A 20,772-nucleotide genomic window follows, 5' to 3' on the forward strand; every position below is an offset into this window, starting at 1 on the left:
CTTTATAATCATGCAATAGTTTGTTTATTATTACATCTAGGGGAAAACCCAGATGAATGCAATAACAACATCATTTATCAAGACTATTTATTTCAAAGGGAAATCCCTGAGACTGTAAAGAAAGATGATGACATCATGGGAAAAACCCACAGGAAGTGATGTAAGGTGAAATGTTAATGTTTATGATTAGAACATTGGGAAAATCCCAGATGGGGGATAAAACACAATGTTAATAATAATTCTAGGCAGACCTGTATCGATTTGATTGTAATGTGAATGGATGTAGCTACAGCTCTCAAAAAGAGAGTATTTAATGTTAACCAGTTATTCTGGATACTCAGGAGTATTTCAAAGTGTAGCCATGGAGGATTCCTACAGTGCTACAAGTTCAGCCTTGCCTGAAATATGGTTATTTCAAAGCTACGAAAATGGACCAAAGTAAGACATCAGGGTCTACTGCGGATTGTAGAGGCGACTTTATGAAATTGTGTTACAATTATTATCATCTGGATACAGATCTGACAGGCTGCAATAGCCTTTATTATTGTGACAGTTGATAGTGTTGATCTGGGCTATGCTTACAGTCCAATTCCTTGAAAGAAAGGAAATTACAAACCAGAAATATTTTATGTAGTCAAAGTACTACTATTTACCAGTGTTGTCAGAGAAGATCTAGAATACGTCAAAGAACGTTATTCTTCCAAGAAAGGAAATATATTCTTCTGTCGACTTGCTGAAGTCTGGTATTTTGATTCAACGCAACTGTCAAAATAAGTGGGGACAACTGCATCGCAGTCCTGCTTCCTGAAGATATTGTGTGAAAGGTGGAAATAGCACCAAGTTTGGAGAAAGCAGCGCAAGGAGTTTAATATTGGAGAACGGCGCAAGGAGTAAAGTGATTAGGAGAACTGAGCAAGGAGTTACGAATGTGTTTGGAGAACGACGCAAGGAGTTTAGTACTTGGGAGAGAGTAACACCATTTTCGTATGAGGATTTTATACGCAAGGATTTATCAATGCAAGTGTACACTGGACTTTTGCTGATTTTCACAGGACAAGTGAATAAGGATATATTACATCAGTCGTCCAGAACATTGCAAGAACTTTATGATCACCAAGAAGAAGAATGCTGGCTAAGTACTAAATAGTTAAAGAGTGATTATATTTGATTATTGTGTATGTGTATTTGTTGTCATATATTGTATCATTAAAAACTTGCTTTCAATTAAAGATTTAGATTTTGTTAGCTTAAACAGTGTATTTGTGTTGTGCATTCGTGTGAGTTCGGGTAAAAGGTGATTTTGGCCTTGAGTCAAGTACGACTCGTAACAAGAGTCTGAGTAGATAGTCTGGTAACTAAGCAAAAAAAGCATTCATCGGACTAAGTATACTTCGAAATCAGTATGGCTCAGTTGAAATTTGTGACACAGAAATGACCTGCTACCTACAAACAGTGCATACCTTTACATGACTCCCTGGATGCTAAGAAGAGGGTAATTCTTGGTGGTGTCACAGTGCAATCCCAGAGCCATGCTCCATCTGTTCTACTTGATGAGGCTGCCTTTGTTCCATCTGATGAAAACACACAGCCCGTCACCTTGCTTGTATGATGCTACATTAAAAATGAGAAAAAACAATGACAGACAAGTTCATCAGGTTTGGCAACTTAAATGCTTCATCAATGAATAGAGACTTTTTACATGTCTCAGGAGTCAACTGGAGTCAACTTTTAGAACAGCTGTTTACATAATCCCTCCTTCTAAATGTTTTAATTTTGGTTTTGGTCACATGGTTTCCTAGTATCCTAAGCTCTTGACTGACATGATTATCGATATCTTTGTTTCTACCCTTTGTTAGAAACTTAAAATTTGCAGTAAGGAGATTTGGTTTACATTTCAGTTTGTTATAAATCGTGTGAATATCCAATAATAATTATACTTAGCACAATAGACCAATATATACTCTCCCAGCGCACAATAGTGTTATGATTGCAGAACAGTTTGTCTCCACTTTTTAATCCCTTGATTTTTGGTTTCTGAACAAAAGAGAAACCAAAACTTATAATTTGTAATGAGAAAATGAACCATTGTAACTGAACGCAATGATGTGTGACGCTATAAATTGGTCCACATGACAAACAAATAAGGTTACACATACATTTTTATATTTTGCAATATATTTCTGTTTCATTTCAAAAAAGCGTTAGGGGGAAACTTATAAGTTGTGGATCCTACATAATGTATGTATACATACCTCTGTCTTGGCAGCAATATGTCCAGTAAAGCTTCCTGCATCACATATTCTAACCATGTAATCTTTGCTTCCAGTAAACCGTTAGGGGGAAACTTATAAGTTATGGATCCTACATAATATACGTATACATACCTCTGTCTTGGCAGCAAAATGGCCAGTAAAGCTTCCTGCATCACATATTCTAATCATGTGATCTTTGCTTCCAGTACAGCGTTAGGGGGAAACTTATTAAGTTATGGATTCTATATAATGTATGTATACATACCTCTGTCTTGGCAGCAATATGTCCAGTAAAGCTTCCAACATCCCATATTCTAACCATGTGATCTTTGCTTCCCATAAAGTGTTAGGGGAAACTTATAAGTTATGCATCCTACATAATGTACGTATACATACCTCTGTCTTGGCAGCAATATGTCCAGTAAAGCTTCCAACATCCCATATTCTAACCATGTGATCTTTGCTTCCCATAAAGTGTTAGGGGGAAACTTATAAGTTATGCATCCTACATAATGTACGTATACATACCTCTGTCTTGGCAGCAATATGTCCAGTAAAGCTTCCAACATCCCATATTCTAACCATGTGATCTTTGCTTCCCATAAAGTGTTAGGGGGAAACTTATAAGTTGTGGATCCTACATAATGTACGTATACATACCTCTGTCTTGGCAGCAATATGTCCAGTAAAGCTTCCAACATCCCATATTCTAACCATGTGATCTTTGCTTCCCATAAAGTGTTAGGGGAAACTTATAAGTTATGGATCCTACATAATGTACGTATACATACCTCTGTCTTGGCAGCAATATGTCCAGTAAAGCTTCCTGCATCACATATTCTAACCATGTGATCTTTGCTTCCCATAAAGTGTTAGGGGGAAACTTATAAGTTATGCATCGTACATAATGTATGTATACATACCTCTGTCAAGGCAGCAATATGTCCAGTAAAGCTTCCAACATCCCATATTCTAACCATGTGATCTTTGCTTCCCATAAAGTGTTAGGGGGAAACTTATAAGTAATGGATCCTACATAATGTATGTATACATACCTCTGTCAAGGCAGCAACATGTCCAGTAAAGCTTCCTGCATCCCATATTCTAACCATGTGATCTTTGCTTCCCATAAAGTGTTAGGGGGAAACTTATAAGTTATGGATCCTACATAATGTATGTATACATACCTCTGTCTTGGCAGCAATATGTCCAGTAAAGCTTCCAACATCCCATATTCTAACCATGTGATCTTTTGCTTCCCATAAAGTGTTAGGGGAAACTTATAAGTTGTGGATCCTACATAATGTACGTATACATACCTCTGTCTTGGCAGCAATATGTCCAGTAAAGCTTCCAACATCCCATATTCTAACCATGTGATCTTTGCTTCCCATAAAGTGTTAGGGGGAAACTTATAAGTAATGGATCCTACATAATGTATGTATACATACCTCTGTCAAGGCAGCAACATGTCCAGTAAAGCTTCCTGCATCCCATATTCTAACCATGTGATCTTTGCTTCCCATAAAGTGTTAGGGGAAACTTATAAGTTATGGATCCTACATAATGTATGTATACATACCTCTGTCTTGGCAGCAATATGTCCAGTAAAGCTTCCAACATCCCATATTCTAACCATGTGATCTTTGCTTCCCATAAAGTGTTAGGGGAAACTTATAAGTTATGCATCCTACATAATGTACGTATACATACCTCTGTCTTGGCAGCAATATGTCCAGTAAAGCTTCCAACATCCCATATTCTAACCATGTGATCTTTGCTTCCCATAAAGTGTTAGGGGGAAACTTATAAGTTGTGGATCCTACATAATGTACGTATACATACCTCTGTCTTGGCAGCAATATGTCCAGTAAAGCTTCCAACATCCCATATTCTAACCATGTGATCTTTGCTTCCCATAAAGTGTTAGGGGGAAACTTATAAGTTGTGGATCCTACATAATGTATGTATACATACCTCTGTCTTGGCAGCAATATGTCCAGTAAAGCTTCCAACATCCCATATTCTAACCATGTGATCTTTGCTTCCCATAAAGTGTTAGGGGAAACTTATAAGTTATGCATCCTACATAATGTACGTGATACATACCTCTGTCTTGGCAGCAATATGTCCAGTAAAGCTTCCAACATCCCATATTCTAACCATGTGATCTTTGCTTCCCATAAAGTGTTAGGGGGAAACTTATAAGTAATGGATCCTACATAATGTACGTATACATACCTCTGTCTTGGCAGCAACATGTCCAGTAAAACTTCCTGCATCCCATATTCTAACCATGTGATCTTTGCTTCCAGTAAAGCGTTAGGGGGAAACTTATTAAGTTATGGATTCTATATAATGTACGTATACATACCTCTGTCTTGGCAGCAACATGTCCAGTAAAGCTTCCTGCATCCCATATTCTAACCATGTGATCTTTGCTTCCCATAAAGTGTTAGGGGGAAACTTATAAGTTGTGGATCCTACATAATGTATGTATACATACCTCTGTCTTGGCAGCAACATGTCCAGTAAAACTTCCTGCATCCCATATTCTAACCATGTGATCTTTGCTTCCAGTAAAGCGTTAGGGGGAAACTATTAAGTTATGGATTCTATATAATGTACGTATACATACCTCTGTCTTGGCAGCAACATGTCCAGTAAAGCTTCCTGCATCCCATATTCTAACCATGTGATCTTTGCTTCCCATAAAGTGTTAGGGGGAAACTTATAAGTTGTGGATCCTACATAATGTACGTATACATACCTCTATCTTGGCAGCAACATGTCCAGTAAAGCTTCCTGCATCCCATATTCTAACCATGTGATCTTTGCTTCCCATAAAGTGTTAGGGGGAAACTTATAAGTTATGGATCCTACATAATGTATGTATACATACCTCTGTCTTGGCAGCAATATGTCCAGTAAAGCTTCCTGCATCCCATATTCTAACCATGTGATCTTTGCTTCCAGTGGCCAGAAATAGATAGTTGCTTGTGGTGCCAAAATCCGCACATGTAACAGGTTGCTTATGAGCCTCTAGACGACACCATTCTACGTCAGGTTTCAGTCGGAGCACCTACAGAAAAATATAAATTTAAGAAAAATTAACTAAGCGGTCAACTTCAAACCTGGTGGTGTAGGAGACATAAGATTGTGATGTACGAGGCTGGAGAAAAAATGTAGATATTTATATAGCACTTTATGCCGTAAACAGCCTCAAAGCGCTTTACATTTATTCTGCCATCATTATAATATGTTGGAACCACGTTTGCAGCCTACAAGTGGCGCAGGGTTCATCAGTACAACGACAGTGACTACCCCTAACAGCTTCCCATTGCACCTGGGTGGGGTGAGGCAAGCGAGGCAAAGCGCCTTGCCCAAGGGCGCAACACGGTGGTGGGACGGGGAAGTCGAACCCAAGCTGTCAGAGAATGAGACCAAGACAGTAACCACTGAGCCACAGTGCCTGTTACAAGATTGACAGCCCATTCAAATAGACGGTTAACAGTTACAAATTAAAAACAACATACTTACCTTGGGCACTTTGTCATTCCCCAACGGTTTTAGAATAACACAATTTTGCTTTGATATACACATAACACATTTAGAATAGTTTGTAACAATTTCATGATTATGAGTTAATCAAATGGTGATATCGCAACTGACCCTGCTGATTCAAATCGTAAGCAATGCAAGTCCTAAGAAGGGATGGATATAGCAGTATGATACCATAGAATTCCGTCTAGAAGCATATATGCCTCTAAACGAGGGGTTTTTTTAACGAAAGATATGAAAGGCCAATACCCTTCTCAAAAACATTGCAATATATCTTACAAATATAAACATGTTTGTACAGCCGCCTTTCATGCCTTTATCAGTAATATAGTTGTTCAAACTCAAAATAACGTTTATGTTGAGAGTGTCTGCCTCTTGTCTCTTGTGTCAATAAAACCTCGTTTAGAGGCATATATATGCTTGTAGACGGAATTTTACGGTATTATATTAATGCAAATTGTTTGTTGGCTTCCATGTGTCATTCCATTTGCTTTTTGCTCTTTTCTACATTCAGATTAGTTAGTAAGGTGTAACATATGAAAATAAACACAAAAGACACTATTTGTAGTTGCTTAATCAGAAAATCATCGAAAAATATATTTGTGATTTTGTAAAGAGAACAAATGTGCTAACACACTGTGACATAGTATAACTCCTAAATGAAGGATATATTTGTTATTTATATTTGTTCACTATTTACAATATGTTCATGTTTACAGATTTCATTTTAATTATAAATGTATATTAAACATTCCATGATATACAGATGGATAACAACATATATAATATAATAGCATTCAATGAGAAAGTTAAAAGTTCACCTTTATTCAGAGTTTAAATTCTGGTGTGAGAAAGTGAAACTTCTCACATGTTAAAAGAGGAGATAGGCTACATGCCAAGAGGACCATAGTTGGCCACAACATATGGTAATTGGTATGTCCAAAAGTAATGGCTAAGGAAAGCTCAAAATATTAATAATTAATTCCCCTGCTGTCCAAACGTTTGGTCATCTCAAGGGACATCACCCACTTTGTTGGTGATCTGATATCTTTCTCCAAAAGCATACATATGATTTGAGTGCTATCTTCTGCTCACAACATGCATTTGAATCCTACTAATTGTCTATTAATACCAGCATGCATCTGGGTGCTATCTACTGCTGATAGCACTCAGATATTTGTGTGATATCTTCTCCTGGTAGTATACATATTACATATGTGACGTGTCATGTCAAAAGGAGACACTTTTGGGCAGGATCGTAAATAGAGAAATAGCCAGAAATCTGCCCGGGGGTGATTTTTTCACAATTTGGGTTTGTTGCGAATTTGTGATGTTATTAATGTTAAAAATATCGTATGATAGTTTCAGACCGGAATATAACGGGCATCTTGTATTTTTTGAGTCATTTTTCAAGGTAATTCCTACTCTCAACATTGTCAATAATAATTATTTTCAAAGGCTGATATCTCAATTTACAATTTTATAATACCATAACTTACGAACTCAATATCTTCGCTTAGGAATGTCCGATTTCATTGGGGAAAAGGGCGTTGTGGAGCAAAATATCTCTTTATTTAAGATATGTAAAAACCTCAAAATTGATAACCTGCCCAAAAGTGTCTCCTTTTGGCATGACATGTCACATATATGATTTGAGTGCTGTCTAATGCTGATGATTATAATATTCATTTTGATGCTATATTCTCTTAAGGGATGGGGTATGAACGTTTGGACAGTATTTTTTGTGGGACATTAGAGCACATCAGACATATCAATTGCATTCTGAATACGAAGAATGTCATTCTGATATCAAATAATTTTGATTTTTGAAATTAGCAATTTAATACACATTTTATGGCAAATCATTAAAATTGATATTTTGATATTTAACAGTACTTGAAGTAAACTTTATAAATCTGATGATTTATACTTAAAGTGTATGTAGGTGGGATGAAAAGCCGACGATCAATTTAAAATTTTGACCTTTCGTATTGAAGATATGGATTTTTTTCCCCAAAACACCAAACAAAATTAGGTCTTTTTGGGAAAAAAATCCATATCTTCAATATGAAAGGTCAAAATTGTCAATTGACCGTCGGCTTTTCCTCCCTGCTACATACACTTTAAGAATATGTCATAAGATTTATATAATTTACTTCGAGGACTGTTATATATCAAAATTTGAAAATATCAAATTTTATAATTTGTCATAAAATTTATATTATATTAGATTTTCAAAAAATGAAAATTATTTGATATCAGAAAGACATGCATCGTATTCAGAATGCAATTCGAGAGGTCTGAGGTGCTCTCATGTCCCACAAAAAATACGGTCGAAACGCAATAAACGCTCATTTTAGATCCCTTAAGGGAACGGGAATGAGCGTTTCGACAGTATTTTTTGTGGGACATGAGAGCACATCAGACATATTGAATTGCATTCTGAATACGAAAAATGTTTCTGATATCAAATAATTTTCATTTTTTGAAATTCACGATATAATACATATTTTATGACAAATTATTAAAATTTGATATTTTTCACATTTTTGATATATAACATTCCTCAAAGTAAATCTAATGATATATTCTTAAAGTGTATTTAGCTTGGAGGAAAAGCCGACGATCAATTGAAAATTTTGACCTTTCATATTGAAGATTTGGTTTTTTTCCCCAAAAGACCTAATTTTTGTTGGTGTTTTGGGGAAAAAGGTCAACATTGTCAATTGATCGTTGGCTTTTCATCCCACCTACATACACTTAAAGTATAAATCATCAGATTTATAAAGTTTACTTCGAGTACTGTTAAATATCAAAAATATCAATTTTTAATCATTTGCCATAAAATGTGTACAGCTCAACTGATCGTACTTTTCCTACATTCGACCTTGCATGATTTTTGAGTTGACACAGTCATGAAAATAACTATAGATACTTGACAGACCATTAGTAGCCCAGTTCTGAACCTTTTCATTGATCATTCATAACAATAGGTATCTGATGGATCAGTGAAGATACGAAGGGATTATAATATATCCGTAACCTTGATATTATAGTACATCTTGAGGAAAAAGTGCAATGGACATGTTTTCATTTTATGTTTCAAATATCAAGCGCATGAAAATTGAGTATTTAACCCAAAATGGAAAATGGAACAATTTATTGGAAATCTGTTTTAACAGATTTTTTTGACATCTTTTTCTGCACTGTATTATACCTAAATTAAGAAATTTTATAAATATTCAAAGAAAATATAGGTCATCCAAAAATTTTGATTTTTACACATTTTGGGGCAAAAAAGGAAAAAAAAGCAAAAATATCAAAATCTGTTTAACAGCTTCATTCATCAAGTCATAACAAACGGCCTACATGCTTAATTTCTAATAAAATATTGAAATTGTGAAAAATATAGGTATTTATTGATTTTCATGTTTTTGCAAATGATTTCTACATAGCATACATCTTTCAAGTGTGATGTTCAAAGTGACAGACATCAAAAAGAGATTCGATGAAATGTAAAGGTGTAGTAACAATTTTGGCCTCAAGGTCAAATGTAGGAAAAGTACGATCAGTTGAGCTGTATTACATTGCAAATTTCAAAGGACATTCTTCGTATTAATGCAATTCGATGTCTGATGTGCTCTAATGTCCCACAATAAATATTGTCCAAACGTTCATACCCCATCCATTAACAACATACATAAAATTTGGGCAATATAAGCAGCATACATTTGAGTGTCATGTTGATAGGTCTAATATGCATTAATGTGCTATCTAATGATAGAGTGTCATTTACTCCTAGCATAAATGGGGCTGCTATCTACTGCTGACGGAAAGTTTGCTATTAATCAAATCACACATTTGACCAAATAATATAATTGCAGATACAAAAATTTTTACCCGAAGAGACCAAAATTTGATTTATTATAACATCGTAAAGTTAATATCAATCATAAAGGGTCCAACAGTTACACTTATTACATGTACAATACCAAGCAGTGCACAATTTTAGTATTACATGGTTGTTTGATGGCATGCAGAGCTGTATTCATTACCTAGCTGGGGGGTTTTCAACCCCCCGAGCTAGGTACTGTTTTGCTATCCGATCTTTCTTCTTTCTTCTTCTTCTTCTTTCTGGCAATAAATTTCAAAATGCTTCTCCTCCTACATGTTACACCCTACAATTACGTAACTTGCACATATGTATCGGCTATATCCAGTGCCCATAGGGTGCAAACAGAATTGGGATCAAAGGTCATTAAAGGGGCATTTTCGGAATATAATCAAATATCTTCAAAATGCTTCTTCTGCCACATATTACATAGCACAATGACGTCACTTACACATGTGCATCGGCTTTACCCAGTGCCCATACCTTGCACACAGAATTGGGGTCAAAGGTCATTAAGGAGATAAAATCTTACAATTGCATTATCTGGACATCTGTAAGGAGTATGGGGCTCAAACTCGATACAATAAATCTCATGACCAGGGGAACATTTAGCGAGGGTCAGGTCAAAGGTCATGCAGAGGTCAAATTTTAGAAACGCATTTCCTGGACATCTGTAAGGGGTACGGGGCTCAAACTTGGTGACAACAAACTTAATGATCAGGGGAACATGTTGGAACACTTTGCAGGGGTCAGGTCAAAGGTTATCTGGGTCAAATCTTTATAACTTCATTTTCTGGATATCTGCAAGGGGTATGGGGCTCAAACTCAGTGACAACAAATCTCATGACCAGGGGAACATTTTGCAGGGGTCAGGTCAAAGGTCATGTAGAGGTCAAATTTTCTAAATGCATTTTCTGGACATCTGTTAGGGTACAGGGCTCAAACTCCACAACAACAAACTTACTGACCTGGGGAACATTTTGGAACACTGTGCAAGGGTCATGTCAAAGGTCATCTGGGGTCAAATCGTAGATTTTCATTTTCTGGATATCTGTAAGAGGTACGGGGTTCAAACATGGTGACAACAAACCTCAAGACCAGGGGAACATTATGGAACATCATGCATAGGTCAGGTCAAAGGTCATCTGGGGTCAAATCTTAGAATTGATTTTTTTGGACATCTGTTAGGACTCGAACTCAGTGAAAACAAACCCCATGACCAGGGGAGCATTTTTGGAACATTTTGTAGGGGTCAGATACCTCCACAACACCAACATGCCCCAGCTAGGTTTGTGGTCTATGACCACCATTTGCCACTAGTTTTTGAACTGTATTCAAAGTTGAACACTGATGGCGCTATTTATCTTAAATCGTGTTTGCATCTTTGCAAGGGGTAGACACTTGTATAATGGCATTTAAAAATAAAAATGAGTAACATATATCAAGGAAATACACTACTTTTTATCATAAAATGAAAGTAAAAACCTATGTTATTGGGCTAAATTAAATTTAAAATATATGTAAATAGCGCCTCAATTTTCACACAAATATACATTTTACAGAAAAAATTACCACAAAAGGGCAAAAAAAGATGAAAAGGTAGAGAAAAGCAAATCTAATTTAAAAATAGTTAAAATATATAAATATATTAGTGTGATAGCTGTTGGTATTGTAAAATAATGGAATGTTTTGTTAGAAACATTAATAAATGTGATCTGATCAAGCAAAATCAGTCGGAAGTCAGATATATTGATTTTCAGATATAGCTTAACAAAGACAATAATTTCTTTTATTGCATAAAGTTTTGGAAATTGTTCATACCTTTAGAACCAAATGTTCAATTTCAATTTCTGCCAAATGTAGCTTTGCAAATGTTTTATACAATCATGTAAAAACTGAATTGAATATGCCCGACAAATTGATTTTGCATGACCACATTACTAATGATTACATCAAAAAACCGTGATCAAGCATTGTACAATTATAGTTGTACATTGATATGTAAACTAATAAGAATTCTTTTGACAATTGTTTGTGTTATTGAATTACGAAAATTATACTTACAAGCGAGTCAAAAATATCATAATACAAATTTATCAACAATCAAATTTCGAGTTGTTGCCAAATACATAGGTGTTCATTAACCATTAACAGGGTAGGTAAATTAAATTACTATATTCAATAATGTTGAAAATATTATATTTTAAGCTTTTATATTAAAAGCTTCCACTTCCTGACACAAACATGTGATAGGCATTGCCTTTAATTTAAGCTAATTTAATTATTATACTGTATAGTGGGATATTTTAGTATTGTTTGATCAGCTCGTAAAAAGTAGAGCCATGTTAAAATGATATTGTTGGCGTTCCTGGTCTATATTGTATCACATAGAAAATATAGGACAAGATTTAATTTCCTGTTTTTGCTGTTAATTTCAAAATGACAAATTTTGACCCATATATAAGTGTTTGAAACCACAAAAATGTTTAAAAACAAAACTATAAAAATCACGAAAAATGAATACTATAGTTTGATCAGCTCATAATTGGCGGGCCTTATAACATTGGGGATTAATATCTATAAATTTTATTTTGAGAATTGTCTTGTGACATCTCCAGAAGCATCACACATTATTCATCCAAGTCCTATACATTGTATATTTTCTTCGTGATACACAATATAAGCCAGATATGCCAACAATATAATTCTTAACATGGCTGTACTGCATGGTTATAATTGTTTTAATTCTCTGGTGCAAAATAGTTCTCCAGTTACTTGCCTTTGATGATTTAATTAGGATTCAATCATGTTCATCACCAATTATGCGTATGCATCATCTGCATGGTTTACTTTTTTTCTTTTCCAAAGGAACATTCCTACAACTGGGCTTCAGACTCTACTATTTTTGTAGTAGAATTTCTTTCACTGACAGACTGAGATTCTCCTTTCTTCAGTTTCAGCGCTTCGAGAAATGCATCTCGGTACGACTTGCTGAAAATCACATACAAGTGCACGATTAATCAGTGAGTTTAAAGCTACAAGAATTCTAGAAAATATGAAATCAAGAAAACTTCGTCCTGACAAAAATGTTTTGATCCCAAGTTTATTCAAATGCTCTGCAATTGCTGAAAATCGTCTAGGGGTCTGACAAATAAAGAAGGCGAAACCTAGTATGATCAGAAGTCGAAGCGACTTGATTACTTAATTTCCACAACATCACTTTTTGTTGCTCACCTAAAGAAGTGGCTACAAATCGGTTGCTTAAAGTTCGAATAATAGCAGCATACATGACAAAGTTCATGATAAGAAGAATCAAATAAATAGTTGCAATAACGAAAATACTGTAAATTCTGAGAGAAACAGAGTTGCCAATTACATCACAATTCCACCGTCTATCTGGGTAGCCTTTATATTGTGTGTCATTCGCCAAGCAATACACTCAAAAAGAATTTCACCTTCTGATGGCAACAAGGCTGTCACAAGCAAAAGAGCAGCAATCCAACTGGCTATGATAACTTTTCTTGTAATGAGATTCACCGGACAATGTCCAATGGTACAGGGGTAGGCAAATTATGCAAAAACGTTCTAAAGAAACAAGTGTTATCAATATAACAGACACAAAGTATGGCAAAAGGCCAAAGAAATTGATTAGTATACAACTGTAAATAGTAGTAACTGGCGCCCCTCCTTGTAAAGTGTCTGTTAATAATGTGTAGGCAAATAGAAATCCCATATATGTGATAAATATCATATCTGCAATTGAAACATTACAGAGGTACGCATTGGTAATGGTTTTCATGCGTTGAACGCGATATACAGTCCATAAGAAGGTTCCGTTACCTAACAGTCCTATCATTAATGCTATTACTATGAAAATGAAATACACTGTTTTAACAGTAGGCGAATACACAAGTAGTGCAGCAGTTGCATCATCTGTAATATTAACAGTGTTTTCTGGAGTACAGTCAAGATGTTCCATACTTGGTGTGTAAAATGTTCTTGCTCCAATAATATTTACAACCCCAAATAAACCTATTGGAATTGAATTCACACAATCCAGTACAGTGATTGTTACACAGCTTCACTTTGTGTTGTAAACTGAAGTAAAGACACGGGAACTGAAACACAGGATATCAGTCTAGCAGTAGAATCATGAATCTACACTTTGCCATGTTGGCCACTGTGAATAGACTGCCGAGTACTGCGTATGTGTACTTGTAGTAAAAGCACCTGTAGTGGTACTGCGATGAGCAGCAGGTACATTACAATCCTTCACTATTAATTGTGTTGTCTACTTTACAATATGTAGCACTGCAAGTGACGGCATGCAGTAATGACTAGTAAAATGGAAGGTGTAAGTAATGAAATTATTGTGCTTTGTGAATTTCGATCTAGATGTGAAATTACTTTGCTCCATTACCAAAACAGCTTATTAAGTTTTGTGTAACAAACAATCAATACATGTGACGTACTTGGGGAAAGTAATGTGGTTGTCCTTTTTCGGCATTTTGAGTGATAGTAACCCTTCGCTGATTGTGAATCTTCAAATTGGTTAATTAATGAAGCACCTGGGTCAGGTAAATTGAATTAGAGTTGTTTGTTAGTGTCCAACACAGTTATCAGCCAACTTTCTAGATTTCACCATTAATTTCATTTATTTATCTGCTTCCAGTAAATTTCTGGGACAATATAGCCCTGTAACTTATTAGCCATGGGTGAAAGATATCTTTTTTTTATACACTGTGTCAAATGCTAAATACAGTCCTACTAAAAAGATTGTTTTCTACTGAAAGCATTCATTTTAAGTGATATCAACTTTGAGTGTTATCAACTGCTGACAGCATTCATTCTGAGTGCTATCTACTACTGACAGCATTTATTTTGAGTGCTATCTATTGCTGAAAGAATTCATTTTGAGTGCTATCTACTACTAAGAGTATTTATTTTGAGTGATATCTACTACTGAAGGCATTCAATTTTGAGTGTTATCTAAAACTGAATGCAATCAATTTTGGGTGCTATCTACTACTGAAAGTATTCAATTTTGGGTGCTATCTATTGCTGAAAGAATTCATTTTTAAGTGTTATCTAAAACTGAATGCAATCAATTTTGGGTGCTATCTACTACTGAAAGTATTCAATTTTGGGTGCTATCTACTATTGAAAGCATTCATTTTTAAGTGTTATCTACTACTGAATGCAATCATTTTTAAGTGTTATCTACTACTGAATGCAATCAATTTTGAGTGCTATCTACTACTGAATGCAATCAATTTTGGGTGCTATCTACTACTGAAAGTATTCAATTTTGAGTGTTATCTACTGCTGAAAGCATTCAATTTTGAGAGCTATCTACTACTGAAATCATTTAGGCCTAAGTACAGAGATCAGAGAGAATATTGTTCTGATGCCTACCCAAGACAAGAAGATATGCAGCTCAAGGAATACTTCCCGAGACACCTTCAAAGCGGCATTATAATGGAGTGCTGTATAAGGGTGAAATAAGGCCCCGAAGGTGACTGCGCTGGTGCTCTACCAATGAATTACTTCTCTACTGATAAAAGCATTAAATGTGTGTTATCAAGAATTATTTGGAGTTTGAACAACTGTTACTGATACAGGTGGCTGTACAAGCATGTAATTATTGTAAAACCAATCAATCTATTGTAATATTTTGTGGAGGATGTGTAATGTGGAGGGTGTCTTTTTTTGTTTTGAGTGCTATCTACTACTGAAAGCATTCATTTTGAGTGATATCTCCTACAAGTCATTCAATTTTGAGTGCTATCTACTGCTGAAAGCATTAAATTTTGAGTGCTATCTACTACTGAAAGCATTCAATTTTGAGTGCTATCTACTACTGAAAGCATTCAATTTTGAGTGCTATCTACTACTGAAAGCATTCAATTTTGAGTGCTATCTACTGCTGAAAGCATTCAATTTTGAGTGCTATCTACTGCTGAAAGCATTCAATTTTGAGTGCTATCTACTACTGAAAGCATTCAATTTTGAGTGCTATCTACTGCTGAAAGCATTCAATTTTGAGTGCTTTCTACTGCTGAAAGCATTCAATTTTGAGTGCTATCTACTGCTGAAAGCATTCAATTTTGAGTGCTATCTACTACTGAAAGCATTCAATTTTGAGTGCTGTCTACTGCTGAAGTCATTCAATTTTGAGTGCTATCTAGTACTGAAATCATTTAATTTTAAGTGCTATATATATACATTAAATGAGTGTTATCAACTCCTTAACCCTAACCGCATCAGTATACTACAAAATACTACTTGATATATGCGCTGTTCGTGCATGCATCCCACGTGGTGTGATGGCGCAATCGCCTAAGTGATATATAGGCACGGTTTCATTGGCCAGCGGCCCAAGACCCGTGGCAAGGTGTCGCCGACCGTGTGCTTGGCATGCGAGGGGTCTCCGGTTCAATCCCACCCAGAGCAAACAACTTCTTTCCTTCTTTTCTCTCTTTATTCCTTCCTTCTTTCGCCGAAAAGCCCCTAGGCGGTTAGGGTTAGAGAATTATTTGGACTTGGGAGTTTGACAACTGTTACAGATGGCTGTACAATCATGTAATTATTGTAAAACCTATCCATCTATTGTAATATTTTTGTAGAGGGTGTCTTGTTTCCTTTTTTTTGATAAAAAAGATCACTTCTAGATGTAGATGGAATTCCATGGTATGTTTTAGAGCCTGATAACCAACTGATGCTGATAACAAACATTTACCATCTAACGATATCACATTTCATATAACTGACAAAGAAAAAAAATCTAATAAGACTGCAGTGTTTTACAATGGATAACTGTATCCACAATTATAGCACTTACTTTATATTACTAAGTTAATAAGTTGACAATGGTTTGTGTGATTAAATAAGAATTATATTCTACATACAGAAAGAGAGAGTCAGGAATTTCTGTATAAATATCAGTTAACATTTGAGCTATTGTTCCATACATTGTAAGCATACATTGTTGGAATGTTGTAAACATAATTATCAAAAAATAGACAGTCTTTACTTGATTGGGTGGTCACAACTCTGAACACACTTCAACAAGCAATAAAACTGATATGAAAGGAGGAGACCTTTGTTAGCTGCAGTATCACACCAAATTTGTGAAAAAACTAATCCAAATGATTGAAAAAGTAATAATGTAGTTTGGTGCCTTTTGAGAAGTTATTCAAACAGATTATGTGATGCTGAATTGCATAGCCTGGCATATGTTCCACTCACATGAAGTCAGTGGCGGCATGGTGGTGGTCAGTCTGTGTAATAAATCTGTAACTGACAATTGATAATGATCATAATTTCTGGAGAGTCAATACCAATTAAAATGTCTCATTTTTTACACGGTAAACCGCTGCAACATTTTGAATTGCACAAATTGACATTTAAGGGATCTGGAATGAGTGTTTTGATCGTTTCGACAGCACTTTTTTGTGGGACATCAGAGCACATCAGAAATATCGAATTGCATTCTGAATACGAAGAATGTCTTTCTGATATCAAATAATTTTCATTTTTGAAATTCATGATAAAATACAAATTTTATGACAAATTATTAAAATTTGATATTTTTCACATTTTTGATATATAACAGTCCTCAAAGTAATTTTATAAATCTAATGATATATTCTTAAAGTGTATGTAGCTGGGAGGAAAAGCCGACGATCAATTGAAAATTTTGACCTTTTAAATTAAAGATATCAATTTTTTCCCCAAAAAGACCTCATTTTTTTCTGTGTTTTGGGAAAAAAATTCATATCTTCAATACGAAAGGTCAAAATTTTCAATTGATCCGTTGGCTTTTCATCCCACCTACATACACTTTTAAGTATAAATCATCAGATTTATAAAGTTTACTTTGAGTACTGTTAAATACCAAAAATATAAATTTTTAATCATTTGCCATAAAATATGTATTACTTGCAAATTTCAACAAATCAAAATTATTTGATATCAGGAGGACATTCTTCGTATTCAGAATGCAATTCGATATGTCTGATGTGCTCTAATGTCCCACAATAAATACTGTCCAAATGTTGATACCCCATCCCTTAACTTATTAAATTTCTTGGCAATTTTGATTTCTTTCCTAGTATCATTTTGCAGCTTACACAATTATCTACACATTCATCTAGAGTTTATTTCTTTTTTTAATTAATTGTGCTCAAAGTTATGATCACCCAATCAAGTAGTGACTTTAAAAAAAATGTGTTTAGTAATAAAATCAGCTTTTTTATGACGTTTATAACCTGTCATAGCATGTCATTTATTCATCTTGTTTATCTTATATACTTAAGAGGATACCTTGTGTTTGCTACTTGCCATCAGTCAAAGTTGATAATCACTGATTATACAGGGTGCCCTAAGTACTTTCTATAATGTGTTAAGTTTTACTTTCATTGTAGAGATTGGGATCAGAATCAGATTGGCCAGCAAAATGATCGTTGATTGACAGATTCAGATCTAGGGTGGATTAGCTCATCACTATATAATAGTTACTATGAAACCTAAACTGGGTTTCAGACTGTAATACTCTGGTTGAATTTCTCTTTTCAGCTAACTTACTTGTCCTTTTCTTCAGATTCAGTGCTTCATAAGATGCATCACGATATGACTTACTAAAAACCATATACAAGTAAGGATTATTCATAGAGTTTAAAACTACAAGAACAATAAAAAATGAACCTGTCACAATATTTAAGGGGATACTACACTCCTGCCCAATTTTGTGCCTATTTTTGCATTTTTCTCAAAAATTATAGCACATGGGGACAAGTAAGATATGTATATTATACAACTACTGCACTGGAATTTTTATTTCAGCACAGACAACAGTTGTGGAGTTACAGTCAAAAATGAGGGAAAACCAATATGTGACCCCACGCCACAACTGAGCCCGGATGTCGCCCCTAGACCATTTTGTGGGTTTGGCATACTTGCAAAGGCCATACCATAAGCTTTAAAAAACACTTCAACCAGCTTCATAGCATATCTAGAAGTAAAGTTATGGTCGTTCAAAGGTGTCACGGTTTCAAAACGAGAAACCGAGAAAACACAGTTTAAAGTCAGGGGTTTCAAAATTTGCCAATTTTTAAATGATTTACAACTTTTGACCATTGCAACCATTACCTTCCATACATGCTATTACCACCAAACTTTGCACAGATACTTATTATATCCTATCCTAATTATTAAAAGAGAAAGAAACCACACTTCATCTTATTTTTGCATATTTAATGAATTATTAATTAGATACTCATTAATCAGTATCGGATATCGTTATAAATAAATGGATGAAAATTCACACACATAACCATGTCCAATAATGTTGATATCAGCTGTGTTAACGAAAGCTTTTAGACAATTTATACAATAAAAGCAAATAAGAAACACTTAAACCATTAAAAAAATATAAAGATAAACACTAATTAATACTAATTAACATCTTACACCATCACCATAGCAACAGAACAAATAACTAAACTTATGAATTTAGATGACATTTCGAGTTTGTACCATTTTTGCATTACGATTTTTAAGTGTTTTATTTTTTCTGTGAATTCTACAATCATCAAATACATGAAAGACAGGATTATAGTATCAATTGGAACACTTAATTATCACCACAAATAACTGTGTCATTAGCATGATGACCCTCGACAGCACTTATTGAACTGCCCGCTCTGAAAAGAGCACTAGGCTGGGTATAATGCTTTTTGTAATGTTAACAGCAAGTTACCCTAATTTAAACATTTTAGTATGCAACTTCTGTGCTAAAATATAAAGATAAACACTAATTAATACTAATTAACATCCGTACTGCGCAGAATCATCGGGTCAGCTGACGTAATTCGACCAATCAAACAGTCCATGCGCACGATCTTGGCAACAGATGAACCAGATGTTTATACTAAAATAATGTAAAACGGCCTCTCATTGGCTAATAACAATGTTTACATGAAAATATCTGCTAGAAAATGAATCTGGAAATCCCCAGCTTTCCGGCAATACCAACCACGGCGGCACTCGAACGAGAGAATTATTCGTAGCAGTGGACAAATTTCACGATTATTTCGACGCTCTAAAACACTTTTTACTCAATTTTAGGAATATTTTTAGAACGACAAGCTTCAGAAAATGAGGTTTTTTACTTGTTTCTACTCTATATTTTGCAATGACATTTGGACTAATGTAAGAAAACATATTAATCATTTCAAATCTTTAGAAATCTCATTTTTCATCGGAATGACCTTTCAAGCTAATTTTCACTGTAGCGCAAAATCAAGTTTAGCGACATCCGGGCTCAGTTGTGGCGAAGGGTCACATATTTGATCAATAAATCAATAACTACTTGCTTTGAGTTGCTGAATTTTCAGTACAGTAGTTGTAGTCCTTGCCCCTATAATATACATATCTTACTTGTCACCAATGTGCTGTAATGTTTGAGAAAAATACAAAAAGAGGCACAAAATTGGGCAGGGGTGTAGTACCCCCTTAATATTATGGATATCAATTGATGCACATACTCGCTGGGGGAAAAGTGATTGTTCCTGCCCTGCATTAGCTGTGGATGCGTGCCAGGAATGTGGTTTATAGGACCAGTATATTGAATTAGTAAGTATAGAGTGTGCCAGAATAGAACTTAATAAGGTTTTATCATATATAAATGTGAATATGTGATAGACACTCTTTACATGCATTTATATATCTAACTTTCAGTGTTATTTGATTCTGAGGAAATGCAATGTCATGACACACAGTGTCATCGCCCCGATATCTTCATGGCAGAAAATGCCATGGCAGGTTGAATCCACAGCCACGCATGGCCATTGTGATCCGACCTGTTTAATAGTTTTTAAACGCAAAAAAATAATAGGCTGAAGGACATCTGACTAAGGCTAATGACATTAGCCTGTGACTGACCTCTGTACGGTCAGCAAGCATACATACGCCATGGTCACTGCTTTTAGACTGCCTCTACGATAGTCTCCTACACAGCCAGTTTGTGTCAGTCGGTCTGACACTGCGTCGATCCTGTATGTTCGT

General features: G+C 35.1%; 1 protein-coding gene across 1 annotated transcript in view; it reads right to left on the bottom strand.

Annotated features, from left to right (window-relative positions):
• The window catches only part of LOC140140521 (NACHT and WD repeat domain-containing protein 2-like), a 74,900-nt gene that overhangs the window by 3,754 nt on the left and 50,374 nt on the right, over window positions 1–20,772 (bottom strand). Inside the window, 5 exon segments of the mRNA XM_072162279.1 lie at window positions 1,461–1,611; window positions 2,253–2,330; window positions 3,835–3,901; window positions 4,627–4,850; window positions 5,155–5,334. Coding sequence (XP_072018380.1) covers window positions 1,461–1,611; window positions 2,253–2,330; window positions 3,835–3,901; window positions 4,627–4,850; window positions 5,155–5,334 — 700 coding nt within the window.

Source organism: Amphiura filiformis, chromosome 19 (genome assembly GCF_039555335.1).
Source record: "Amphiura filiformis chromosome 19, Afil_fr2py, whole genome shotgun sequence".
Taxonomy (NCBI): Eukaryota; Metazoa; Echinodermata; class Ophiuroidea; order Amphilepidida; family Amphiuridae; genus Amphiura; species Amphiura filiformis.